Source organism: Panicum virgatum, chromosome 2N (assembly GCF_016808335.1).
Source record: "Panicum virgatum strain AP13 chromosome 2N, P.virgatum_v5, whole genome shotgun sequence".
NCBI lineage: Eukaryota > Viridiplantae > Streptophyta > Magnoliopsida > Poales > Poaceae > Panicum > Panicum virgatum.
Window position 1 is genome coordinate 36,019,470 of NC_053146.1, and position 27,739 is coordinate 36,047,208.

Sequence of the window (27,739 nt, forward strand, 5' to 3'; positions counted from 1 at the left end):
GGATTGAACGACGAGGACGTCGGTCTCTTAAGGGGGTGAGCATGTGACACCCCGGCCCAGGACTTAATAGGATTAATAGGATACTCATACCAACAAGTTGCAACTTTTTTTCTGGAAGCCGGTCTCCAAAGAACTCCGAGGTTAAGCGTGCTTGGCCCGGAGCAATTTGGGGATGGGTGACCGACCGGGAAGTTATTCCCGGGTGCGCACGAGTGAGGACAAAGTGTGCAGAAAAGACATGTGTTGGCCTGTGAGGGCAGTCTATGTCCTAGAAAGCTGTCAGATGTAAGCGGGTCCGGCCTCGGGGAGGCGGGACGTTACACCGGGGGTTCCCGCCCGGTACATATGAGCGTTTTCCTAGCATTACCGAAAAGGAAAAGGTATTATGACACAAATGCAAGAACCATTGAATTCAACCAGCACACTTATTTCAAAGTTCCATGGATGTTGGATAGAAATAAAAAAATACATACAAAAGCCTGCCATTTGATTAACAACATTTGGACAAGGATCATGAGGACTACTTTTGAAAAGTGAAGGAAACATGTAAAACCTTAGCATTTGAGTATTGGTGGCGAGCGGGTAAGGATGAACATAAATGGGCTAATTGAGGTGTGGTTGCTAGGGTTCGGAATAAGAGAAATAAGGTGTATACATTTAAAATTAGATCTAGGGTTTGCCACGGATTTATAATATGTTAAATAGCCTGCTATAGCTGTGATATAGCAACACTATAGAGGTTCCACAGAGCTGTCGCTATTATTACCACTTCAGTACAAAATGCATGCTACAATAGGCAATAGCTGGGGCGCGGTTAGACATCACTTCAGGCGACGTTAGCGCCAACTATCACCTGAAGTGGATTAATTTTCCTGTGCTATCGGACCCAACTTAAAAAAGCCCACCTCAGCGGACTGTTTCTCCGAAAAGATCTACATACATGCAAGAAAGTCAAAATTGATGATGTCACCCCACATGCAGTCAAATTTAAAAATAAAAAAGCTATAAATCATAGACGGATTATAATTTTTTTAATACTAAATAATTGATTTCGGGTCCTGGGAACAAATAATTTAGCTACACGAACAAATAAATATTTTGACGATCAATAAAATTATAGGTAACGAACAAATAATAATAATACACGAACAAGATATTACGCATCAGGAACATTCGATTATATAGGATAAATAATGAAAAATAAATATCACGAACAAGTGAGTTAACATTACGAAAAAATTAATATACAAAGCGAACAAATAGTTTGATATTGGGAACAAATAGTTACATGCAGATATAAATAATTTTATATGAAGAATAAATACTTCTACGTCGAAAAAAATTATTTTATAATTATTCACGAGCTAAAAAGAGAACAACAAGATAAAAAAGAAAAAAAGATGCACTAGCTTTGCATGCATGCAGACTCAGGTTGAGACGGAAAAGGAAAGAAAAAATAAAAATAAAAAAGCAAGAAAACAAAAAGAGGAAAGAAAAAAAAGTAAGAAAACAGAAAAAGAAAAAATGCACTAGCGTTGCATGTATGCAGCACTCATGCTAGTACTAGCATGTGACATGGGAGCAGTTAATTCCTAGCGCATGTGTAATAGGTTGCTATAAATTTATTTGGTCCAGTTACATGTCTTGTATTGCTAGTTAGAGCAGGTTTACTGGTTTCGCCGACACTCGGCTGCGAGCCGCAGTAAGCTAGCACACATGCATGATGGGCCCGCCAAAATTTAATGCAGCACCATTTCTTCAGCCAATAGCAACCACGCGAGACATCTGCGCCGGCGTCGAGCGGGCGCGTAGTGAGGCGCCTGCGACTCTCTCTCCTCGTTTCTCTCCACATCGGACACAGCCGGCTTACCGCCCATTATTAAACCTGCTCTTAGGAGACATCAAACAGGCCGCATCGAGATATGTGATTAGACCAAATAAATTAATCAACCAGCCCACCAATAATTCCGCCAACCGTCAGGCGATGGCTTGCGAATCTGTAGCGCGCGTGACATATAGCCACCGTGCAATAGCTATGCTAATAGTGGTTTGAGGATTCTAAATTATATAGCTCATTATTTAAAACATTGGTTTAGAACAATATACATATCCTGAATATATGATTCCTATGTGTTTCAATTACCAAGTTTTGGATAGGTGATTTGAACGCCGGGATGTAGATATGAAAATAGGTTTTGGAATTTTGCTGTAAATTTACAGGAACAAAGTTTTAAATTTATGCTTTGAATGTTTGGTGTATAAACTTTTAGATGTGCAGGCTAATGATCAATGATTTGGAAGCTTTGGATCTGCGAGGTATTGGATTTGTGATGATTCGATAATTCGACAATGGACCAATGATTTGTGATCAGTGGGCTCACAACTATTCGGCTTGTCTAGTTTCAGTTTATTTCGAAGAATTGGTCGAAATAAGCCGAAAGCAAACAAATCGAAATTGCAATTTACATGATTTCAACCCTGCATTTGCACCTTAGAGTATCTCCAAGAGACTCTTTATATTTTCTCTAATTTATAGGAATGAAAATTTTGGTGAAAAATTACCCTATAACAGCTTCTTCAATTGAATATCCAAATATAGATATCCTTTATTTCGGATTTTATGCTAGCCAAAGATGCAGAGCAAGGATGGATCTCTAGACTAGCCACAAGATATAGAAAAACTGTTGAAGAATACAAAGATATGGAAAACAACTTTTACTCAAATAACTCTCCAAATGATAATTTATAGAGTAGATTTGAGAAAAGCTCGCTTTTAGAGTATCTCCAAAAGATTAGCTAAATTAGACCAGCCAAATTTTTTTTAGCTATCCAAGGGGTGGGGAAACCAACACACTAGTGAAATATCCCTCTTCATATCCAACTCTCCTCTCTCCTATCCTCTCGCCCAGTCACTATTGCATGGGACCCACCTGCAGCTCCCATCCATGGTGAGAGCACCAGCTTCCTCTTGCCGCCGCCGATTCCACCCCGGCACCACCTCCAGGTCTGCCACCTTGGGCCACTGCTGCCTCCAGGGCCGCTGGCAACAATGAAGAGGAAGAGGGGAGGAAGAAGAAAAGAAGAGGAGGAAGAAGAAGAGAGTGGACATGATCCCCCTCTACATTTTCGGGCTAGATTCGCCACTGCCTCCAGCCCCGCCTCCGCCGCCTCAGGCCGTCGCTACCTCCAAGGTCGCCGCCTCCAGCCTCACCGCCACCGCTGCCGCCTCCAGGGCCGCCAGTGCGCGGGGGCTCCATGGGGGCAGACAGGCAGCCGCCGGCATGCACAGGCTCCGCGAGGGCGGACCGGCAGCACCGAAGCGAAGCGCGGGAGGCGAGCGTGGGAGCGGCAGGAATCGCACGAACGGAATGGCTGGCGAAAGTTGAAGGGAAAAACAATCCAATTTCATTTCTTTTTTACAATTTAAACTCTATGCTTCATTTAGTGTTCAGATAAAAAATGACTGCATCTCGCATTAAACTAAGTTATAAAATTCACTAAAAATGGAGACATTTTCAAAAATAAATGAATAGATTTTGTAGAAAAGTACTTTCTCGGATTCAAACTGATGACTTATGTCTTACCAAAGCATTACCTTACCACTGAGTTATATGGCTTTTTATTCAAAAATTAGCCACTTTCATTTACTATATTATTACAGGGCTACTGCATAAAACATCGGAAGCTCCTTTTACCCCTATTTATCCAATTTAAGTATACATAAAGCAATTTTTTTACTTTAATTTAAACTATACTTTTGACCTTAAAATGCTAAGGTCCGATTTTAAATTTTGTATTTTAATAAGTAAAAGAAGTCAGTTAATTAATTAGGCAAAATTAGCTGGGGGAGGCAAAATTAGCTGGGGAGACGGAGGATGCCTAACGGATGGCCCGTGGGGTTGTTTACATAAGTGGATCCAATTTTTTTTGAGATTATTCTTTTTTTTTGCTACCTGGTCAAGTGGAACCTTTGCCATTTTACAGACATTCCAGTATTTATTTGTCATGTTTTACTCGAAGAAAAAAAAGTTTAAAAGACCGTCCTATAGACTACAACATGGGTCCCACAGTCGAAAAAGAAGAAAAGAAGACAACAGTCCTTTCCCCTCTTTGCGACTTCGCCCAATTCCTTTCCAGCCCGCCGCCGCCCCTCCCAATCCCGTGGCCACCGCTTTCCGTCGCCGTCATCGATCCCGCCCAGGACACTCCCGCGCTCCGCCGCCGACTCCTGCTCCCGCTCGCGCTGCTGATTGCGTGTTCCGTCCGTGGGGTGGGTTCCTGCGCGCGGAAAGAGCTCGTCGGGAGTCCCGGTCTGCAAGATGCCCGGCCTGCCTCTACCTCAACCTCTACCTCAGTAAGTGGATAATGACTTGGAGAAATTATGCGTGCATCGCCGAAAGAGTAATGTACTGTGTGCGTCTTTGGTTCGGTCTTTGTGGGCAGGCAATGAAAAAGACTATATGGAGATTTGTTAATTCCCGTCGATTGGAGGGGTTTTTACATTTTTACCATTATAACGAATGGTACTCATCAGATTATCACTCTTAAAATGACACCTACAACTATACCAGCGGAGAGAAGTTTGAGTTTTATTTTTACCACATTTGCTGATGTGGCACGCCACGCCAGCCGCACGTGCTGGCACCCGGTCAGCAGGCTCAAGTGAAATGTCCTTCCTGCCCTTGATCTGCCCCTCTCTCCGACAGCTGGGTCCCGCAGCTCATCTCACTTCCATGTGGCCCCCGCACGACAGCTCTGTCCCCTACCTCCAGCACCAAAGCCACTGCTCTGTCCTCCCCTCGCCCTGCTCCGCGGCGTCGCCGCCACCGCGACCCACCCACGCCGCCTCCACCACCGTGAGCGCCTCTGCCTGGCCGTGGGGAGGGAGGGAGCTCGCGCAGGCCGGCAACACGCTGGTGAGGGAGGGAGGACGGCCGCGCGCCGCCGTGGCAGGGAGGGAGTGGAGGACGGCCGTGGCCGGGAGGGAGAGGAGGACCACCGTGGCCATGGCCGGAGCCGAGCCGAGCCCTGCCGCCGCACGTCCTCCCCGCCGAGCCTCCGCCGCGGCGGCTCCACCCCGCCCCACCCCGCCACGCCGCGTCCCGCTCCGCTCCTCTCCACGTCCTCCCCGCCGAGTCTCCGCCGCGGCGGCTCCACCCCGCCCCACCCCGCCACGCCGCGTCCCGCTCCGCTCCTCTCCACGTCCTCCCCGCCGAGTCTCCGCCGCGGCGGCTCCACCCCGCCCCACCCCGCCACGCCACGTCCCGCTCCGCTCCTCTCCACGTCCTCCCCGCCGAGTCTCCGCCACGGCAGCTCCGGGAGGCAGGGGCAGGCACCGGCCTGCGCGCGCGCCATGGACGCCACCACGCACGCGAGGAGGAGCCACGACGAGGTGGAGGTGCGCAGGGGAGGCCGATTCGCCGCTGTAGGGGAAGGAGAGAGCGCGGGCGGCGGCGTGTCATCTCGTGGGTGGGGAGGCGCCGGTGAGGGAGGAGGATGGAGGACGCGCGCGCCGTCGGGCTCGTCCCCTGCCGCCGCCGCCGGGCTTGTCCCACGCCGCCGCCGCAAGCAGAGGTGGGCGAGGCCGGCGAAGAGGGGCCCTGCAGAACGGGTAGGACAAGGAGCTCGCGGCCGCCCCAGCTCGCCACGCCGCCGCGGCCGCCCGTCCCAGCTCGCCATGGCCGGCGCGAGCGGAGGGAGGGAGGGAGGGAGGAGGGGCGCTGCGAGCTCGGGGGAGGGAGGGAGGGAGGACGTGAGGAGGGAGAGGCCATCCCGTGTGCTGCCCTGCGCCCTCGCCCTTGGATCCGGTGCCGGGGGCGCTCTCGGCCTCCGCGCCTGCCGCCATGGCCATTGTTGGCGCGTCTTTGGTGCTGGAGGTAGGGGACAGAGCTGTCGTGCGGGGCCCACATGGAAGTGAGATGAGCTGCGGGACCCAGCTGTCGGAGAGAGGGGCAGATCAAGGGCAGGAAGGACATTTCACTTGAGCCTGCTGACCGGGGTGCCAGCGCGTGCGGCTGGCGTGGCGTGCCACATCAGCAAATGTGGTAAAAATGAAACTCAAACTTCTCTCCGCTGGTATAGTTGTAGGTGTCATTCTAAAAGTGATAATCTGATGAGTGACATTCATTATAATGGTAAAAATGTAAAACCCCCTCGATTGGAAATATATGTGGTACTTTGCTTTGTTGGTTCTGGAAGACTGGAATCCTTCAAGTTTGTTTTTGCATGCTACTGGAATCACCCCCTGCATTCTTTCTTATTGAAACACTATCTCGTCCTAATAAATAGTACTTTCAAAGTAGAAATATATATTCCAGCTGCTTTCTTGACGCAATTATGGTTATGCCGTGGTTCTTGTTCTTCAAGTGAAATGGAATGTGTTCTGTTCTTCTAGCAAGTTGTGCTTCTGTGCAGGACTACTGGATGCGAATATGCTTGTCCTGGGCCTGCGAGCCATATCTTCCGTCAGCGGCCAAGAACTGGATTGTCTCCAGATGAGAAACTTGCTGCTGAAAAAGATCTGGCGCAGTATTGCAAGCCAGTCGAACTCTACAATATTATTCAACGGCGGGCCATTAAAAATGTAAAAGTCCATGCTGCGATTGTGATCCCTTCTTTTAACATCATGTGACCGTGCTTACTGTTCAGTAACCATTATCTATCATTGATTTGATATACCAATAATGGTTCTCTGAATTTTGCAGCCCCCTTTTATGCAAAGATGCCTTCTTTACAATATATTAGCGAGGAGAAAAAAAAGGTTTGATCCTTGAATAAATATATTGAATGTTTTCACCCTAGGCATATACTGTTCATTTTCAGCTGAACATCTTCACAAATAATTTGGTATATCCTCTCTATTTAGTGTCATGATTCAGCTGGCGGGCCCAGCGATGCATGAAAAACAGATAAATTCGAGTATTAGGGCGATTAATTTCTTTTGCTGTTTCTTTCTTGTTATGAGTAAAATCCTTGTGTCTGTTTCTTCTAAAGGTCGTATCACCACTTTTTTTATGCACTAGTGATTGCTCCGTGTTCGAGCCCTGGCCTCTGCACATTTGTGCGGGAAAGGCTTGGCGCTAAAGATACCCTTCCCCAGACCCCTCACAGTGTGGGAAGCCTATGACACCGGGTACACCCTTTTAGTGGCTGCTCCGTTCTATAGTCTGTCTTGTGACCCCTTGAGTCACTCTCCTAAAAGCCATGCAGTTCAAACTTTAGCTCTACTCGAGCGGAGGACAGTCAAGAATTAAGATGCTCTTCATTGTGTTGTTAGAAAATATTCTTCATAGGAACGCATCCAGCAGGCTTGACATAGTATGATAGGGTCTGCTATTTTTATTGCCCAGGCAAATTGCCCTGAGTTATGCAGTTTTTCTTGTCAAGAATAAAACTGGTCGCTGTCAATCAGGCTTTGGGCAGTAATTCAAACATATACATGCTTTCTTATGTTTCTGACCAATTTTCAACTTTTAGGTCTTCTCTTTTTTACAAAATGCTTTCAACTTTTAGTTAGGGTCTAGCAGTATATGTCTGAAGCTTTTCTTCGTGTAAAGTATAATAGAAACCAGAATAGTAGGTTGACCAAACAAGACACAAAAAATTACATAAGTCTATGTCAGGTGGAACTTTTGTGATAAATCATGTGCATAGTTGAGTCTAGAAACTTTTTTTGTTGCAAATACTTTACTTTATTTGACTGTATGTCCGAACTAATGCAGGATTCAGATAACCATATCACTCTCAGGAAGGACAAATACCGAGTTGCAATCACAGAATATCTTTCCTCTTTATGTTATGTTAGCTAGACCTACCAGTAATGTTTCGCTTGAAGGGGTAAGTCTTGCCTTTTCAGTTTGTGAAAACGAGTGATGAACTTTTATGTTTGTCTGCAAAATGGTCTCAATTCTTATCTATGATCCAATTTTGCAGCATTCTCCAATTTATCGGTTCAGCCGAGTTTGTTTGCTTACTTCTTTTAGTGAATTTGGAAATAAAGACAACTCTGAAGCCACATTCATCATTCCTGATGTGAAGAATCTGTCAACCTCTCCTTCTTGCAACCTTGACATTATCCTTATTAGCTGTGGTACAGTGCTCAACCTATATTATTAGCTGTCCTTTACACCTCTGTGCTATCATTAAATTGATTTATTCCAAAAGGGCAAGTCGGACAAAGTACTGGTGAAGATTACTGCTCTGAGAAACATGTAGAGATCTCTTCTCTCCAAAGTAAGTTTATGCTGACATTTTGGGCAGACATTATGTGATTGCTTTTCCAACATGGCACATTTGTTGTGAGTAGTTCGATTTATCTTTATTTATGACAAGAGGATCCCTATTGTCATAGACTACTTTCAGAAGTTTAAAACATTCGTATCTATCTAGTCAATTTGTTAGGCATACACTGATATTAAACTGAAAAACCTAAGTGAGATTTGTATTTCCTATTGAATGGACTAATGATCATCCATGTCGTGTATTTCTAACAGAGCTTGAAGGGAAATGTTCCTGGGGTAAAATACCAACTAATTTACTTGCTTCATCTTTGGAGAGTTGTGTGACTTTAAGTTTGGGAACAATTGTGGAGTTGGCTTCTAAAGTTACAATGCGACCAAGCTTCTTAGAGGTATGTCAAGTTGATTTCCCCCAGGTTACTTAATATTTAAGATTTGGCATTCTTAAAGCATGTGCTATTGTGGTCATTGCATTTTAGTTTCCTGGTTAGGTTGTAGTTATATGCCACCTTTACTGTTATGTTCCAAGGTAATGTTTGTGCTTTTGCATTTGAGTAAACTTCAGTTGTAGTTTAAATATAGCGTGGATTAACACTGAAATTTCTCTTTGCTTAGAAAAGTGGCGGAGATAGTTTTATATAAGAATTGCTGTGGTATACTAGGGCATACTGTTCCAAGAATTTTGGTGGTAAATTACCAGATCTGAGAGTATGCATGACGACTTATAACTCAATTTGATAGGCTATCGAAATCTACTAATCCTCATTACAGGAAAAGTTACAGTCAGTGTGCAGTTGTGCTTAGGGGTGGGCACCCGAGACCAAAACCCGAACCTGAAATACCCGAAACCGAACCCCAAATACCCGAATTTTGGTCTTTGGTTCTCTGTTCGGGTGCATGTGCTAGAAGACCGATGCTTATTCGGTGCGTTCGGTCTTATCCCTCGAGGAACCGAACATACCGAACAAAAAATATTATCACGTGACTCCGGAGGCTAAGGCATGTCCGTGAAGCAAAACCTTGTCCATTCGTCCATTCTATCTCCCATTTGCATCTCTCAGTTTTCTCTCTCATCCTTAACCCTCTCTCCAGTCCGCATGGGCCGTTAACTCGGTCCCGTGTCTCTAGTCTTATTTTTTACAACTTTCAGGGAAGTAAGCTTTTTAGAGTTTTCAAGGGTGTGTTATAGACCCTCTAAGAGCAAGTATTATAACAGGTTGTAAGCAGGCTGAATGCTGAGATGGAGGAGAGAGGAGAGGAGAGAGAGGAGAAGCGGGCTGTAAGCTTACAGCCGGCTTCGACACAAGAACCAAGAAAACTTGTGAGAGAGACAAGTGAGCCATATATTAATGATGACTAACCACTATACGAGTGGGCTGAGTGTTAGGCTGCAAGGATCCTTACAGCCAGCAACAGGCTAAATTATTAACCTTGCTCTAAACCTGTAACTTTTCGTTTTGGGGGCTCTTCCCCCCTTTTTTTCTTCTTAATATATTGATGCGCAGCTCTCCTGTGCGTTCGAGGAAAAAAAAAAGTTGGCATGGCCATCGCCACTGGCCATGTCTCCATGCCTTCCTGCTGATCCGCAGCATCAGCAGCAGCCCCAATCCCATCACCCTGTCCTGGTCTGCTGGTCGCGTGGTGCACTGGCACAGATCCATGGATGGAGAAGCACAAGCTGCAGAGAGCCAGTGGCGGCCATGGCCCTCAGTCCTGTCGCTATCCAGCTCCACAACCTTCACTTGATGCCCTCCCTCCCATACCATCTGTCCCTCTCCCATTTGCAACTGCCATCTATAGGTGAGCACCACGTTGCTCAGATTGGGGCGGTCGCGTGAGGATTTGGAAATTACACGAGATGCTTTTTTGGGGGTGGGCTGAGCTCGGTCTTGTTGGTTCAAACTGAGAAAACGAACCGACAATTCGGGTACCCGAACAGTTGGTTCCTCAGTTTTTAGGCACAACTTCGGTTCTTATTCTCCAGAAACCGAAATAATGAAAACCTGAAAAACCGACCTGAAGAAACTGAAGAAACCAAATGCCCACCCTAATTGTTCTGTAATTTCTCCTTCGACTTCGATTGCCATATTTCTCAGATTCTGCCGTCCACTTTGCACTTGTAGAAATTTATCACCTGTATATTGACCTACTTGTATGCATGCAGGCAAAATTTCTGGAGCAAGACAGTTGCTTGACATTTTGCTCTCATAAGGTTGATGCTACGGTAAGGTCTTCTCATTTTGCTCCTTTCATGTTCAAAGTCCAAGATTAGTGTGGCCAGCAGGCAAATGCCTCGCTTGTAACTGCCAGTCCATTGGATGAAATATTTACATTCAAAACATGCTTTACTTGTGCCAGCCACTTTAATACATCACAATCTTACCTTTAGACATCCACTGCTTCTGAAAGTACTATATCCCTTTTCCAGTAGAATTACTGGAAAATACCATAACTTTCAACTCAAAGGACCCAAACTTTTTGTTGCTTTAGAGGACTTTGATTGCTGAGACTCTTAAGCTTTATTGTTACAGGGTTCATATCAGTTACAACTATGCATGTCTGCACAAGAGGCTGGTGCAAGAGACATGTCTTTGTCTCCTTATAATAGTTACACATATAATGATCTTCCACCCTCGTCATTATCAGATATCATAAGGTAACCGATACACAATCCGGTAGTTTGGATAGAAAATCATAAACTTGATGTTCGGAACAAAATCCGCATTTCAAGAATGCGGAAGAGGGCGCTGCTAAGCGAACAGCTATCACTCATCATGAAGGCTACCCATTTTATAAAATTTAACTACTCCTTTTCCTCTAAAAACTATTTCTCTTTTTCCTTTATTGTTCTATTTTTCATCATCATACAAATTGCCAACCAGGGCTGGTGTTTGATAACCTAATCAGTTGCGATTTTGACCCAACTGTTTGATTGTATGGTAACATGAAGTGCTATTCCTTACATATGACCTGATATAGACTTTAAAACTCTGGCTTGTTTTATTGTTTAATGTTTACCGTTCTTTATATGATTTTATGACTTAGCTTAGTAATACCTGTGCTTAATCGCTCGAATATGATTATTGCTCAATCAAGGCATTCGCTATCCAATGGACCCATGAGTGAACTGTGAGCAAACTTCTCCTAGTATCATTGAGTTGAAAATCGCGAATTTCGAGCTGGGAGTTATAAATTTGAGCAAATATTTTAGTGATTTAACCCGACGTTCTCAATGTTTCAACTTACCGCACTTGGGCAATTACGAGGAGTATTCCTTCTTAGCAAATGCTTGTGTGTCCAGTGCCAGCACAAATGCCATGCCGTGTGACCACACCGTGCCCACACATGCAATGCACCATATGTCTGTGTTCCTGACCCCTTTAATCCCAAGGGTCAGCTAATGCTCCCAAGTCCAAATGGCTCAGATCCACTCACACGTTGAGCACACACTCCCACCAACCCAATTGTGCAATAGTTCGTCCATGCTTCGTGTGAAAAGGGTTAACCTGGGGTTGATTGTTTGGAATCTAGTGGTAAGTTGGGACGTTGGGTCCAACCTTGCTCAACTGGTAAGGTGGTACTAGGCTTGTGTGCCTTTGCACTCATGGGCTATCTGAACTCAGCGGGTGTTACAAGCTTCATAATAGCTGTCCTGCATTTGGTATCCGTGACTAAGTAGGTTTGTTGTTATGTTGCAATGGTTTTGTAACCTCTCATAGTGAAGTTACCTTAGAATTTGTTCATCTTTAACCTTTTACCTTAGATCCATTGCTATTTTTATGTAACCAATGTTAACATCAACAAAGTTTATTTTCTACAGGTTAAGAGCTGGCAATGTAATTTTTAATTACAAGTACTACTATAATACGATGCATGAGACTGAAGGTCCCCCCCCCTCCTTGACACACTGCCAGTGTATAATTGTCACCTACTTGTGCCTCAATTGGTGGCTGTTGTTTCTAGATAATGTTACAATGTATATCTTTTCTGAAACTGAAGCATTAAATATCGATAACGCATTTTTCTGTGTTATCATCTACATGTTACAACAAAAGATATCAACTTCTGGTCTTCTGGTTTATGGTGGTTCTTTATTGTTTCGTCAAATCACTTATATTGTGGCTACATGCTAAAACCTACAGAAAGAGCTGTTTACTTTAGCATTGGTGTATTAATGCAGAAGACAGCACATTAGTTTAAAATTTTGGGGAGTACAACTCAGATCTCTAATTGACATTTTTAACTTTCTGTTGAATGTTGATCATGGTCAAGATTCAGAAGTAGGTACCTTATAGTCACTGAGTCACCTATTGTTTTTCAGTTAGGATGCGAAATGGTATTTGTTGGTTGAGATAATTTCCTTTTGCGTGTTGCTTATTACTCTTATTTTTAACCACTCCTTATATGATTCATTGATCTTTCTTACCAGTCACTGAAGATTTTTCTTGTCCATTTTGTTATGTACGATGTGGAAGCTTCAAGGTAAAATTGAAATCGTATATTTGTTTGTTGTGTTTTTTGCATACATCATTGCCTGCTGCAATGCAATGTCCATAGGGATTATGCACATTCTTGCCTAGTTGCCTGCTATGTTTATGATGAAAATACATATTCATATTCTTTCTTAACTTCACACTTCATAATCCATTTATCCTATTTTCATGGCATGTGCATTGTATTTTGATTTCTTTATCCCTATACATTAACATAGTTTTTTTTTCTTAATTCATAACTTATATAATTACTTTGGTGGTACTAGGGTCTGGGATGTCATTTAAACTCATCACATGACCTCTTCCGCTACGAGTTTTGGGTTGGTAAACCTCTGGAATCTCTATTGCAGAATGTTTTTCAATCCTCATTGTTTGAAAAGTATTAATATTTTCATGTTACAGATATCTGAAGAATACCAGGTTGTTAATGTTAGTCTGAAAGCCGATTCATGGAGAACTGAGGTAAGTTGATGACAGATAAAGTTTGAGCTGCTTTCCAGTCTCAATAATTGTGTTAGCATAAATGGACATGCAGTTGATGATCTGGTGTTGTATTTGGGGAAAAAACATGAGGTCTCCTAATTTTATTGGGCACCTGAGGGACTTAAGCATGTCCTTCAGTCCAGCACAACTCCTTGCTTTGTGATTTTCTTACTTTCTTGAGTGCATAAGCCAAGGCAAGAGCTTTTGCTACACTGGAAATCAAACATCTTCCACAAAATTCATTAAAACATGCAGTATGCCGCGACAACTTCTGTGGATAAGGTTTTACATGCTTAGAATTGATGGTGAATTGGTTTAACTTGAAGCATGCTTTTTCAACTATATATTCTATATTAACTAGTATTGATCCCAATTTGCAGTTTCTTGCAGAGGGAGTTGATCCAAGGCATCAAACATTTTCTTACTGGTATGCTTATTCTCCATTGTTTTCTTAACTTTACCACTTTATTTGTTTGGCTAGCCTAATTATGTCCCATCAGCTCAAGGTTTAAGAAGCATAGACGATCGAAGACCGCAAGTGAGAAAATCAGGCATGTACATTCACATATTATGGAATCAGGGTCACCTGAAGATGCACAGGCAGGATCTGAGGAAGACTATGTGCAAGGGGAAAATGGTATGTTATCATTAAATGGTCTCTTTGACTTTTGCATATATTTTTATTATTGTACAAAAAAGACTATTGCATAAACAGCACCTGTGTGTGTTCGCTCTCCTATTGTATTGGTTGAGCATGTCTACTGTGATGAAAAAGATGCAAAGTCATAACCATTTATGCTGTCCCTTTAAGATTCAATTCAATATTTCTATGTTGCACAATATCACATTGTGTTTAAACTTTAAGATTGGAGTGCTCATTAGCAACTATATATACTGGCTGTTTCTGATTGCAGATATCATCTATCTGCATGCTAAGAAAACCTGCATTGTTGCATGCTCTGGCATTTTTCTAAGTTGTCCCTTTATTGCCTACTTATCCTGACCCAGATGGTAAATTTTCCAGGGACTTCTGTAGCAAATGCTTCAATTGATCCTGCTCAATCTTTGCATGGTAGAAATCTTTCGCCACCAACGGTACTGCAGTTTGGGAAGACAAGAAAGCTATCTGAGCGAGCTGACCCTAGAAAGTAGTCTTTCCTGTTTACGCTCTTCATACCATGCTATTCATCATAATGTTGTTTCTCAAGATACTACTATTGGAATGTGTTTAATTTGTTGTTTGTTTGTATTTATATTATCGGGCAGTCGGCAACTCCTGCAGAAACGTCAGTTCTTCCATTCGCACAGGGCACAGGTTAATCTAACTTTTATGCATGTTTGCACACATTTGTAGCAGAATCAGGACTTTTTGTGTGTTCAGTTCAGTTGATTGAATTACACTATTTTTACCTACTTAACTTCATTTAGCTAGCAAAATTACAATGTATTTTTATGTATGTGGTACCTTATTCCTTCACAACCCTCATGCAATTCCTGTGCATACATAGGATACTAAAAAGCTTACATATACATTAATTTTCTGGACTCCCTCCACTGCTAAATCCTCTGGAGTTCAAATCAATAGTCAGGGAGGTTTCCAGACCAAAATGGAAGGTAGTGATCACCCAAACAATCTGGTGTTCAACATATGACCTCAACTACCACAGCTTTATTGCCCACAAGAAAAAGAATAAGAAACACACACAGCAGCAGATTCTTTGCACTGTTCCTACTAAAATTTATTTTTATTAGATTTTTAGTATGAGCTTTTTCTATTATGCCTTCCTGTGAACTGTGAAGCCCTGCCTGATTGTATCGTTATATTCATTGTAGCCAATGGCATTGGAACAAGTGTTCTCCGATCGTGATAGTGAAGATGAAGTTGACGATGATATTGCCGACTTTGAGGATAGAAGAGTAAGCTGACAATCCTATTGCTGAAACATAGAATATATGCATCCTTACATCCATTTAAGCTAGAGTAATTTCTGCTTAGCTGTTTAATTACTGCTACTGAATTTTGCTGACTACATGCAGATGCTTGATGATTTTGTTGATGTTACAAAAGATGAGAAGCTTATTATGCATATGTGGAATTCATTTGTTCGAAAACAAAGGTCAGGCCTATCCACAATATTTCTGTAATTCTGACTATCATGGTAGGCAAGAGTGATCTGGTTCTTTTGTTACTATTATTGTTGATCATGGTGATAAGCAGCTTGGTGAACGTACACACTGAAAATTTTCTTCTATGTTCAAGTTTGGCCATTTTCGTATGGAGCAGCAGTTGCCAAAGATTTCTTTCCCTGAAATGTTGCCAAAAGAAATACATTTCATTTCTTTATGTGTAGGGCCTTCCAACTGTTTTGTTGTATGTGCTCCCTGTTGATTTTGTTAAATCAGAAAACTTTGAAAAGCATTGGTCAACATTATGTAGTTAGAAATTAGAAATGCTGCAAAAGAATCTCCATAGTTGTCCTTTTTTCATCTGAATGCCAGTCCAAGCCAAAAAAAAAAAGGAGCCACCATTTCCATCCCCTTGATTAACAACTCCAGACCCAGTCACCACCTAACCTTTGCAGATTCAATATTTCAGCAGCCCCTGTAGTGGTCATGCCCACATTTATACCTCCACCGGTCATTATCACCTAAGCATCACTTTTGATTATGCATAATCTTCGCAACCACCAGTGATATCCTTATAGCAGATAATCTAATGGGGTGTGATGAAAATCTATTTCTTGAAAGGGTCAAAGAGTGGAACTAGTTATCCTAAACCCTATTCTTACCCTGCGAAACCTGGTGTTCCCACCTAAGATTGAACAGAAAGTGTGACAGCTTGCAGATTAAATGATATCTCTAGTGGTAGGCATTTTATTGGTGGTATGGTAATATACTTGAAGGCAGAAGTTACCATTTGTGTGGCAACTAGGATTTGGAGAATAGCTCATGATTTTATTGGAGAAAAAAGTTTTCAATCCCTCAAGTTCAAAAGTGTTTGTTGTCTCTGCATTCCAATTTTCTTGTAACTTTTTGAGCACTAAAAATCAAGGATATTTGGAAATATGTTTGAGAAATCAAAGATATTTGGAAATATTTGGAAATATGTTTGAGAGTTTACACAGTGCTGTAGACATAGACTTGTCTTGCATCATCCTTAAAACTGATTACATTTGTACTAATTCTTTCTGAAAATCGAAATTGCAGGGTGCTAGCTGATGGTCATATACCTTGGGCCTGTGAGGCGTTCTCCCAGTTCCATGGACAGCAACTTGTACAGAACCCTGCTCTACTATGGTAAGTGGCTGTTTTTTTTTAATATCTTAGCCAATGCCTTCTGCACCCTTAGGTTGGTTATTTATCTGATTTAAAATTTTCTCGCTTTACCAACAGGGGCTGGCGTTTCTTCATGATTAAACTCTGGAACCACAGCCTTTTAGACGCTCGCACCATGAACACGTGCAACACAATCCTCCAAGATTTCCAAGACAAGAAGTAATTTCGATGCTTCAGAGGGAACTCCTGTTGGTAAAGCTTTCTTCATGGAGGAAGACAAGGGGATCATTGTTTCATTCATGATTGCTATCAGTTGTATTTTTAATTGTTGCTGAAAAGTGACATAAGCAGGGGCAAACAACTTTTATTACTTGAATTTGATGGATATTCAGTGATGTTCCTATTCAGAGTTATGTGACATAGGTGGACCCGTATATATTTTACAAAGTTGGCAAGAGTAATACAAGTTGCATGGTTTCATCTAGCTGCTGAACAGCCCATTTGGTGCTTCTCTTCTCTTTTCTTTTCTTGGCAAAATAGCGAGGCCTAGCAACAGAAATTCATCATTAGGAATCCGCACAGCATTAGCTTAAACTCTGCCTGTATTTTCATACGTACTGGTGGCAAGGTCTATTTGCTCTCAAGATTGCAATGAGATGGAGGTTTTGCGAGGACTGGTTTTTTTACTCTCTCTATCCTAAATTATTAGTTAGTGAAATCGATGCGCAAGTTTGTGAAAGTTAATATGACGCTGAAGAGGTAAGTTTTAACTACACTACCATTCAGGTCAGCCCATTACAATAAGTCAATAATGTTGTTTATTCTCTTATCCACCAAGCCAGAACACTACACAAGTAACTACGAGTATTCTCTAAAGCTGTCAATTAAAGGTGAAAACAGGACGTATCTCTCAACCCTCGGAATCAATGGAAAATTCTCATTCACCAGATGTTCTGACAAGATGTGTTTCAAGGTAGGAAGCCTCCCCCGGGCATGCTGCCCGGCCCCTGTGGCGCTATCTTTCCTTGCATCATCTGCACCGCCCGATTGTGCCCCTGCATGTACTGCTGTCCCATTCCCGTGCCCACCATCTGGGGCTGCTGCTGCTGCTGGGGCTGCATTTGCTGCATCTGTTGTTGCTGATGCTGCTGCTGTTGGATTTGCTGCATCTGTTGTTGCTGATGTTGCATTTGCTGCTGTTGTTGCTGGAGTGGTATCTGCTGCTGCTGCTGGTGGTGTTGCATTGGTTGCATCTGCTGCTGCTGGTGTTGCATCTGTTGCATCTGCTGTGGCTGCTGGTGTTGCATGGCTTGCATCTGCGGCTGCTGCTGGTGTTGCATCTGCGGCTGCTGCTGGTGTTGCATCGGTTGCATCTGTGCCTGCTGCTGGTGCATCGGTTGCATCTGTGCCTGCTGCTGTTGCATCGGTTGCATCTGCGCCTGCTGCTGTTGCATTGGTTGCATCTGCGCCGGCTGCTGCTGAAGCGGCATTTGCTGCTGCTGAAGCGGGAGGCCTTGCGGCTTCATATGCATGTGTTGTTGCTGTTGCAATTGCTGCTGTTGTATCTGTTGTTGCTGTTGAAGTTGCTGCTGCTGCTGCATTTGTGGCTGCTGAGTTGAGACCTGTGGCTTGAACACCACCATGTCCTGGGAAAAAAGGGGCAATATTTCAGCAAACACAGATAATTATGTATATATTCATTTAGCTACAATCAAGATTACCCCAGGGAAGAGCATGCCAATAAGGCGCCCCACTTTGTCAGACATTGACAGCAGTAGAGTTTGCGAAGGTAACTGTATCACAGCACACTGAAACAGGACCAACTGGGCATTAGAACTGTACAAAATGACTCAAAAAAAGCTGAAGTTTACAAGATGACTGTAGATGAACCGCAGCCAAATAACAAAGGTTCTAGACTATTAGAACCATGCACTGACCAGCTTCTTCTCTTGTAGTTGTCCAAGAAACCCATGCTGATTTAAAGTCCGGAATACTAGAAAGTCTGCCTTGCCAATATATTGTCTGCAGAAGGATCAGCAATATATGAAAACATGATTATGCCAGTATGCAACAGGTTGGCATGAAAAATTGTAGGTTTAGAGACAAACTTGTTGTTCATATGCTCCTGAGCTATAAGACGAACAATCTGCATAGTCTCTGGCCAATCCGCTGCAAGTCTGCATATAGAAAGTAAGGCTTTCAGTTTCCTAGGTCTAGAAGCACAATTCAGACGTAGCAGAAATGGTTTCCATCAGTAAAAAAAAAAAGATTGCTCTTAGTTAGCTGTAGAATGTAGAATGCATCATGCACATTGTGGATGACATAGCGTATTACATAAGCATCGGCAGCATACATACTCAAAACTGAAAACAATCGACTTTCTTAAGATCACAACAACAATAACATAAACTAATGACAAGAATCACTGGTCTCAATCATAGCAGTCAAAAAAATAAGCTAATAAAATAGAGATCAAAAGGTGAAATGATTTATTGCAATATTTTAAACACTTACGTTTCAGACGCTGTTCCGCTCCTATAACCCTGTCAGACATGCTAAGGTTAGAAATATCAATGAAATAAAAAAACAGAGCTGCACGAATAGAGCGTTCATATTATAAATAGCACAGCAGCACAGAATAAAAAAAGCATAGCACAGAACAAGCATTAAATTCCAGTTTTGAAGTTAAACACAGAAAATGGCTGATAATGAGCATCGGCAGCAATTGATGCAATACATTTCTTGCGGGGTTTGATTTTTCAACTTCAAAACAGCTTAATTTCATTACTCAAAAATTGTTTAAACAATTATGACTATAGATTTAGGAGCTTATTCCAAGCTAGTTTATTTTCATTATGGTCTTAGCAAGAAAATGCGTCAAGGAGGACACAAGATTTAATTGAACAAGCTCTTCAAAGGAAAAGATATTTCCTTAAAATTTCATACAGACCTAAAAAGAGCAACAAAGTGTCACCATAACTCATGAACCTTTTTTTTTGGGAACAACTCATGAACCATTCGTTCAGCTACAGCTAGTAATACTGCAGAACCAATGAAGCTACTGCATGCTTTTATTGATTTTACAAAGTACTGCATAATGTTTAGGAGTTCAATAATGCATACTCGCTCCTATTTGTTGTTTTGGGATGCATGTAGTCAACACATTTTAGTCTTGACCATCAACATATTTTTTTTAATATTTCAAATTAACTTTTGAAAATGGTATTGCTATTCATAATATTACATATTTGCTACATTTTGAATGTATACTATTAATGTATGATCAAAACAGTTCCAAGGTGACTATATATCTGAAAAGACTATTTGAAGATGGGAGTAAGAGAATTACTTCGAGTTTACAGATAAATACAGGCTGTCCTTGCCTTTGACCGGACAAAGTTCCCTGAAATATAGATAGTAAGCATCAGTTGTTGGAATTCGAAAACCTCTAGGGCCGTATACGAGATAATTTGCACAACACCAATTTGATGTGTCCTTCCGGTAAACAAGAAGAGGACAAATTTGGTACTCTACAGTAACACGGCCAGCTGGGCCTAAGAAGGCTCCTGTAGTTAAGTGCTCTGCACCGACCAATTAGTATCGAATTCAAGACATCTAGCAGCCCATTTCTATTTTACTAGGGATTAGGGAAACTGCCTCTGTATATGTAAACCCTAAAGAAAAGATGAAATCTTTACCTCCCAAATTTTAACATACTTTGGTGGCGGTTGTTGGGCATTGAGATGCTGCCCAATAGGCATATTCATGGCAGAATTGTTTGTGACACCTAGGGAATTGACTCCTGTCGACTGGGCCATCCCAGGTGTTGGCATCATTGCTGGCGCTGAAGAGATAGCTGTAGGCCCAAGGCCACTCACATTTTGGTTTGCAGCAATTCCACCTTGTCCTAATTGTGAACCAGCCATCAAGCCTCCTTGTGCCACAGGTTGCACTGATTGGCCCATGCTCATGCTGCTTTGGATGCTAGGCAAAGAGGCAGATACAGCAATATTTGAATTGCCTGATACAGTAGAAGTGCTTGAGCCAAACGAACCAAGAGCTGTGCTCTGTACCATTTGTTGAGTACTAATAGGTTGTCCAGGTCCAGACATAGTGGAGATGACAGAGGGTGTTGATGTCATGCCACTCGATATCATGTTTGACATGTGGACTTGTATTGGTGTTGCCCCTATGTTAGGCAGTCCCATCGAGGTAGCACCTCCTCCTAAAGAAGTTGAGTTCATCAGACGAACCTGTGACAGATTGTTGAGGAGGCTACCATGACCACCAGGCCGAACTGGCTGTTGAACAGGGTGTATTATAGGTTTGTGTTCCTGCACATTATCATTTGCAATATTTGCTTCTTGGGAAATAAGAGATGGTGATGAGGTTTGCAGTGCTGATATTCCTTGTGAAGCCACATTTGAAATAGGTGTTACATGCGAGAAAGCAGGTGCAGAAACCATCGGTGGTATGGTTGCTGGTTCCTAATAATTAAGAATTGTAAAGGTATTATTAGAATGAAAAAACATAGCGTTTCCAAGAATAGCTTGTTGTTTGTAGTTTTACCAATTTAACAGTTGCAGTAGAAACACCTCCAACACCAACTGGTCGCCGGCCCATCATTGGTCCATTCACTGGAAATATTCAAAGGAAATCAGTCACCATGGCAAGACAGGTAAACATGGATAGAAAGGCAAAATAAATTGCAATATTAGGTGGGTCAACTTATTATAACTGTATAATTTAAATAAGATAATCATAACTGTATTATTTAATGAAGATTACAAATGGACCTCTGAATTGAAGTTATTTAATGAAGATTACAAATGGACCTCTGAATTGAAGAAACTGACAAAGATGACTAACAGGTGTTCTGTGGTACATAGCAACTAAGACAACCAAAAATTTACTCCATGGAACAAATGATGCAACCACTTAACAAGAATCCTATGCAAGGGAGTATACACTTACGTATCTGTACGAATACATTAGAATACATTTACGAAAACGTGTGTAAGCCCCACAATATATCAATCACACTGTTAACTATGGCAAGCTTCTGAAAACAACAACTTATGACTTGCCAGCATTTCCGACTCTAAAATAACAAAAACAATTAGCAATGGACCATCTTGGCAGTTAAACGTCTTCAGGGTTCTTTGGCCATCTGTCCTATTTCAAATGGTATATGAGCAGACATCCGTCCACACTGGCAAACATTTTGGTATCCAGAGATACAACCAGCTATGTTTAGTACATTCACTTTTGCAATGAAGTCAAAAAAGCATTTGAACTTGAAAATGGAGGTAGAATATTTCAGTGTACAAGCAATCACACATCAGAAGCACATGTAATTCTTATATCATCTGTGCTGTCGCTAGTATAAAGCATCACAAGCACAATGCTTTCGCCCAACAAAGGTACACTTTATGCAATATTGGATCATGTAATGGCACATTCAGAACCTTGCCTGCTATGAAACAGTCAGTCATACCAAATGTGATTACGTTTTCTGACGTATGTTACGCATACCTGCCAAAAGGACATGTCCTGAACAAATTCACTTATGTCCTTTTTCCTTAGTCAATTTGAACCTAGCATTTGCTAAACCAATTATCATTAAACTAGGTGTTTCTTTTACAAAGATTTCCCGACATCCCTCCCACACAGACATCACATCAACAACATTTCTTTCTACAAAGGGCAGAACCAAGAACAGATTTTATAGAGAAACTAAGCCTAGCATTAACATTTTTTTCAACCTGAGGGGTTGCCATTTGAAGTTGGTCCTGCCATAGTAACTGCAGGTGTGGTGTCCATCTTCGTTACAGTTTGATTTGGGGCCAAGTTCCCATGTAAAGGATGACTTAGAGCAGTCCGCGCCTCCATAAAATTCTCAGATAGCAAAACAAGGAAGTGTGGGTTTTTTGCATGATCAACTGATGGGTCAGCAGCTCGAGGATTTATCTTGCCCTGCAGCAGAATATGGAATCAGTATTATGTGTATGTTCATCATAACTGCCGGCCTTATAAGGTCAAATTGTATTACATTAGTTAAAAAGATAGTCAATGCACAGCAGGGAAAATAGGAGACGGTCCAAGGTCAGCACTTACAATTGTAGCTAGTATACTAATGAATTAATACCTCCTCCACCCTAATATAGATATCACAAATGCTTAAGTCTGAATTGTCAATTGATGTCATTTTTGGTTTTTGAGAAAATAATTTTCACCAAACACATTATCAAGGGGCTACAAGGATTCGTGCTTGAAATGTGGCTATAGAGTAAAAATGTTATAAAAAACCAAAGTTACTGCTTGTTCAATGCCCATGAAACCAAAGTGAGAAGTAACTCAGACTGAAAGTATGTCAAAATTACCGCAGTGTATATTGCCTTCAGTGTTGGAAGCTGTTTCGGAGATATCACTGACAATGAGACAGAGCACTACCATTCAAAAAAAATTAACTAGAATCAACAAAATGCTATTGATATTCCATTGGGATAAAGGAAATAAACAACAATAACAAGCTTATGGCAAAACTTATGTAGCACCTGAGCAAATGATTTTGCAACGGCCTCAGCATCAGCCATGGAAGACTCTTTTGATGACTCAGTGTTCTCTTTATGATCAGTACTTTGAGTAGGAGTACAGTAGACAGGTGTAGGCAAAGGATATGGATTACTTGCAGCGACAAGTATGCAATGCTTTTGTGCTTCATGGTTTTGATGACTCTGGGTTGTATTGGGACTGCCATGAAGTATCTAGTTGTACATAAGAAAATGACCATCATGGTGACAATAACAATAAAAATTGTGGATAACAGCTTACATCAGGCACAATAACTAGAAATGAAATAACCACTATTTTATTATTCCAAGAAAAGAAAGACCAATGATGTGTCGCTAAAGGATTTCGGCTCATTTTCAGCATGTAAATTTTACCACCACGCACAAAAAGGACTGATGCTCCAAAAACAATGCAGCTGATTAGCATGGAAACATTTCTGATCATACTTATTTCACTCCATTCTTGTGTCTGGATTTTTTATGTACATAGATTATCAGTAATAAGTGATATAACTGAGCTCATACTCTATTGATTAAGACAGAGAGGCTGAGCTCTTGATCCAGGCAAATTTTTTATTAAACTGGAAAGGATTCAAAGGGATGTGAAGACTATGTTCAGGCTTTCTAGGTTAAATCATAGTTTGTGCAAACAGCTTAGCAAAAGAATATTGTGGCCTATAGTGAAAATAATTATCATGTATGGGCAGAATTATTTCCAAACTGTGATGAATAATTAAACAGAAATATAAGGAAAATATGTACATCATCTTTAATCTGCAAGGAGAGCTAGAAATAGATGTTTTCCATCAAGTGGAACTGTAAAACATATTAAGCAAAGCAATGAAATCGTGGGCAAAATGGCAAAACAGAGCATGTTGTACTACTCCAGAGTCCAGACATCATGTTCTCATAAGAACATAACTCATATCATAAGATCAAAAATACTGAGATCTTGAGAGGTGAAACTAAGCTCCTAAATGCTAACTTTTGGCCATAAGGAACTCAGGATTTGCGAAGAAAATTCCAACAATGTCAACATGTCAATACCGTCAGTGCTTCAGCAAGACCTTCACACGTAGAAGCTTCGCTAAATCCTCCACCACTGAATGGTATTCCAGATAACCATGATAGGAAAGCATCGATATCTTTTGTCCATCCACTTCGCTGCACACCAAAAGCTACATTGCGAAATGTCCATAAAGTGCCTAGTTGATAGAATGCACACTAAATGATATGGTCATGTACATGGACGACATAAAGCCATACCACTGTAAGGTCCATGGGTATGAAAAACAACTAATGCAAGCTCAGGTGGTGCCCCTGCAAGCTTCTGCACAAATGAAAAACAAGTTTACACATTGACACAATTCGTTGAACAGCATGCACAGGTTTATAACTCAGATAATAAACAATCTTTCATCAGGACAGAATTACCTGCCCTGGCACTTCATTAGCACAAAAGCTCCTGCACAAATTTGAAATGTATCACGAATCAGACATACTAAAAAGGCAAGGTTGCATAATGCAATTGTGTGGAAGATGCATTATGTTCGTGGAATTGGACCTGGGATTCAAACCATGAACCAAGATTCCTAGTATAAGAATGAGATTATTATTTTAAAACAATTAGGCGGAGATCCATGTCTACTGTGTTAAGTCAGAAAATTGAGGTGGCCATTATATAGAGACGAATGAGATCGACGAGAAGGCCTCTGCGAAAATGAGGTAAGTAAAAAAAAAACATCCTACTTACTACCTCCATAAGCACAGTTTCAAAAATGACTTGCTACCCTTGCACCTTGCTCCTAATTGCCGCTTGGCATGCCAGATCGCTAATTAGGAACTAGACGCTTCATCATCGAATAAAACCAAAGAGGTCCTTCACTCCTTCCGCTCAAAAAGCCGAATCATCAAACAATCCAGTCCCCCGCCGCGAAAGCTTAAATCGCCCTCACAAGCCTCCACGACATGACAACAGTCAACCTCCTCCCCAAACGATCCAGCGATCGAGACGGCGAACATTCCACGCGCCTGGTCCTCCCCCCTAAACCCTAGCGTAGAATCAAGAAGAAATTTCCCCGGAAGCACCTCCCACCTCCCACATCCCAATTTCCCCCTTCTCTCGCGCGCACTAGAACCTGATGACGCGAGAGCGGACAGGAAGCAGCGGTGCCGGGAACAGAAGAGAAGAGGAGAGGGGCCAGGGGCGCGCGGGCGTACCGCACGATCTTCTCGACGTAGTCCCCCAGAATGGCGGACCAGTAGGGCCCCAGCGCCGCCGTCCCCTCGACGGCAACCACCAGCTGCCGTTCCGCCGCCATCCGCCGCCCTCAGCCGCGAACCCACTCCGAGTACTCTCGCTAATCCAACCCCCGGCTTTGGCTTCCCCAAATCAGCTCCTCTCTCTGTTTTTTTTTCTTCCTCCTCCACTTGGGATCCCCCACCGCTTTGGCAGGGGACGACGACGGGACTCCTATACATCTTGTGGTAGTAGTTAAGCAAGTTATTTATAAAACCAAATAAAACTCATTTAATTGAAAAATATAGAACTAATATTTCAAAAATATTGAACCAATATTTTGAAAATATTGGTTCAATAATTGAGAAATGTTGAACCAGTATTTCAAAAATATTGAATCAATATTTTAAAAATATTGACTCAACATCTTCCTTCATCTTCTCCAGCTCCGGCGCGCTCGGGCCGCGTCGGCGCAGGCATGCAGCAGCAGCAGCAAGCGGCGGCGGCGCGCGGCTAGCAGCAGCAGCGCAGCAGAAGCGGCGGCGAGTAGCAGCACGGAGCGCACGGCAGGCAGGTGGATGTAACACCTGCCTCGCGAACAGTCCGCTCGGGACCGGCGGACAGTCCGCCAGGCAACGCCCAGATATTTATCTGGATGGTCGTGGGACCCACCAGTCATTCCTCTCTTCCTCCTCACTTCATCCAGAGCCGAGCGGAGCACGAGCGCTCGCGCCGTCGTCGCCCCCTTCCGTCGATCTCCCTCCTCCGGCCACCAAACCTCGATTCCTTGCGCGGGAACCTTCCTCGGCACCTCCTCCACCTTCCCAAACCACTAGATCGGCTTCTTACGGCCGGAATCATCCCCAGCCACCGCCGGTTGCCATTGGAGGTGCTTGAAGCTTTACTCCACGTCGATCCGCTTCTCCGGTCGTCCTCCGCTCGAACCGACCGCGGGAATGGATTCGTGGTGAGTTCCATGTGCTCCCCGGTCTTTTTCTCCTTCCGTGGTGTGTCGCCGGCGCCGGTGAACGGCCGCCGCCGTCGCCGCCGCACTTGCTGCCGCCGTGGCGCGGGTCAGAAGTTAGGTATCGTGGACGGTCCGCCTGGGAGGTGCGGACAGTCCGCAGGTCAGATTAGGTTTCGTCCAGAGACGATGTTGTCTCTGGTGGGTTAGCATAATTGACAGCGGACAGTCCGCTATAGGGGAGCGGACGGTCTGCAGTTGAAACTTGAAGTTTGTCCAGAGACGATGTCTCTGGTGGGGGTGCGCAGGATTGAACTGCGGACCGTCCGCCACTTGGGCGCGGACAGTCCGCAGTAGAGTCTAGGATTTTGTCCAGAGACGTTGTCATCTCTGGTGGATTGAATACGTGAACTGCGGACGGTCCGCCAAGGGGGGCCGGACAGTCCGCAGGTAGGATTAGAAATTGTTCCAGAGATGTTGTTGTCTCTGGTGGGTCGGTAGAATGGTACGGCGGACGGTCCGCCACTTGGGCGCGGACAGTCCGCAGGGTATTCCAGTTGAAGTAAAATAGTTACATCTTTGGGGCAGCACTCATTTACTTCATATGCATACGTGTAGCATCCGCAGCTGAGGGCGCCGTATTTGAGGTGATTGCGGCACCGCAGGAGCAGCCGACGCAAGCCCGGGAGGAGAGGTGTGAGTATCCGGCCCAAGGCCCGTCTGACCCCAGTTCTGTGCAGCAACCCGAAGGCAAGCCCCGGTGCACATCCTATTAATTTTAAATTATGACACCTATATATGTATTTATTACTTATGCATTACGTTTAGGAGTTGTTCGAAACCCTAGTTGCATGAACCCCAGGTGTCCTTGAGTTGTACTAGTATGTATAGGACGATAGAAATGCTATGCTAGATAGGGTTCGGTAGAAGTCGAGTAATTCTTGGTTACTCGCGAGATATATGATAGCTTTATGTTTCCATATATGAGTTACTAATTTATGTATGAAAGTCTTGAAACGAAAGAAAGAATAGAATCTGAGACCGGGCAGGAGAGGTGTAGTTCCGCCTGTGTCGGTTAAGGACCGAGCCATTGTTGGCCCTGCTGATCATGTTTGAACTGTACTAACCGTATGCCGGGAGTAGGAGGTAGTCGAAACCGGTAAGCCGAGTACTGCTTTGCTTCATGTCGGGTACCACGATTTGGGACACCATAATCGGGGTAGTAAGATCACCCTAAAAAACACGAACACACGGTAGGCAGCTGGGCCCGCCAAGGCCCACGGCCTCCTTCCAATCCGGAAGAAAGTAAAGGACTCAAAGAAGTCCAGCATGCGGCCCATTCGCATCCCCCTTGAACCCGCGGGGCAATCTCCGCCTCGCTCGAGGGCTCCCATCGAGACCCTCGACTGCGCCCTGCATCTCCGCCTCGCTCGAGGGTAGCGAACCTACCCTCGAGCGGGCAAATCATCTCTGCC

The 27,739-nt window shown here is 43.2% G+C and overlaps 2 protein-coding genes across 4 annotated transcripts; one reads left to right on the plus strand and one right to left on the minus strand.

Annotated features, from left to right (window-relative positions):
* The first annotated feature begins 4,085 nt into the window (after nt 1–4,085).
* LOC120660302 (polycomb group protein EMF2B-like) lies at nt 4,086–16,973 on the plus strand. Of its 3 annotated transcripts, XM_039938772.1 has the most exons (23): nt 4,086–4,354; nt 4,444–4,481; nt 6,154–6,172; nt 6,415–6,583; nt 6,705–6,760; nt 7,722–7,836; nt 7,933–8,089; nt 8,164–8,232; nt 8,493–8,629; nt 10,402–10,461; nt 10,769–10,893; nt 12,058–12,122; nt 12,667–12,719; nt 12,997–13,050; nt 13,133–13,192; nt 13,594–13,640; nt 13,714–13,850; nt 14,238–14,361; nt 14,480–14,528; nt 15,047–15,130; nt 15,251–15,330; nt 16,421–16,510; nt 16,607–16,973. In XM_039938772.1, the coding sequence occupies exons 3-23, from the start codon at nt 6,168–6,170 to the stop codon at nt 16,710–16,712; spliced, it is 1,842 nt and encodes a 613-aa protein (XP_039794706.1). In that variant the 5' UTR covers nt 4,086–4,354; nt 4,444–4,481; nt 6,154–6,167; the 3' UTR covers nt 16,713–16,973. The 3 variants fall into 3 exon arrangements, with proteins under 3 accessions (XP_039794706.1, XP_039794705.1, XP_039794707.1); XM_039938771.1 differs by lacking the exons at nt 4,444–4,481; nt 6,154–6,172; XM_039938773.1 differs by lacking the exons at nt 4,086–4,354; nt 4,444–4,481; nt 6,154–6,172 and having other exon boundaries at nt 6,499–6,583; nt 6,705–6,759; nt 7,720–7,836.
* A 268-nt stretch (nt 16,974–17,241) lies between these two features.
* Nucleotides 17,242–25,543, minus strand: LOC120660301 (mediator of RNA polymerase II transcription subunit 25-like). The gene is made up of 15 exons (XM_039938770.1): nt 25,282–25,543; nt 24,496–24,526; nt 24,328–24,391; nt 24,109–24,239; nt 23,047–23,256; nt 22,873–22,938; nt 22,255–22,465; nt 21,059–21,126; nt 20,188–20,976; nt 19,839–19,892; nt 19,004–19,032; nt 18,598–18,666; nt 18,427–18,511; nt 18,211–18,297; nt 17,242–18,135 (listed from the first exon to the last, which is right to left on the minus strand). Exons 1-15 carry the CDS (start codon nt 25,380–25,382, stop codon nt 17,458–17,460), a joined length of 2,673 nt encoding a protein of 890 aa, XP_039794704.1. The 5' UTR covers nt 25,383–25,543; the 3' UTR covers nt 17,242–17,457.
* Nucleotides 25,544–27,739: the final 2,196 nt, after the last annotated feature.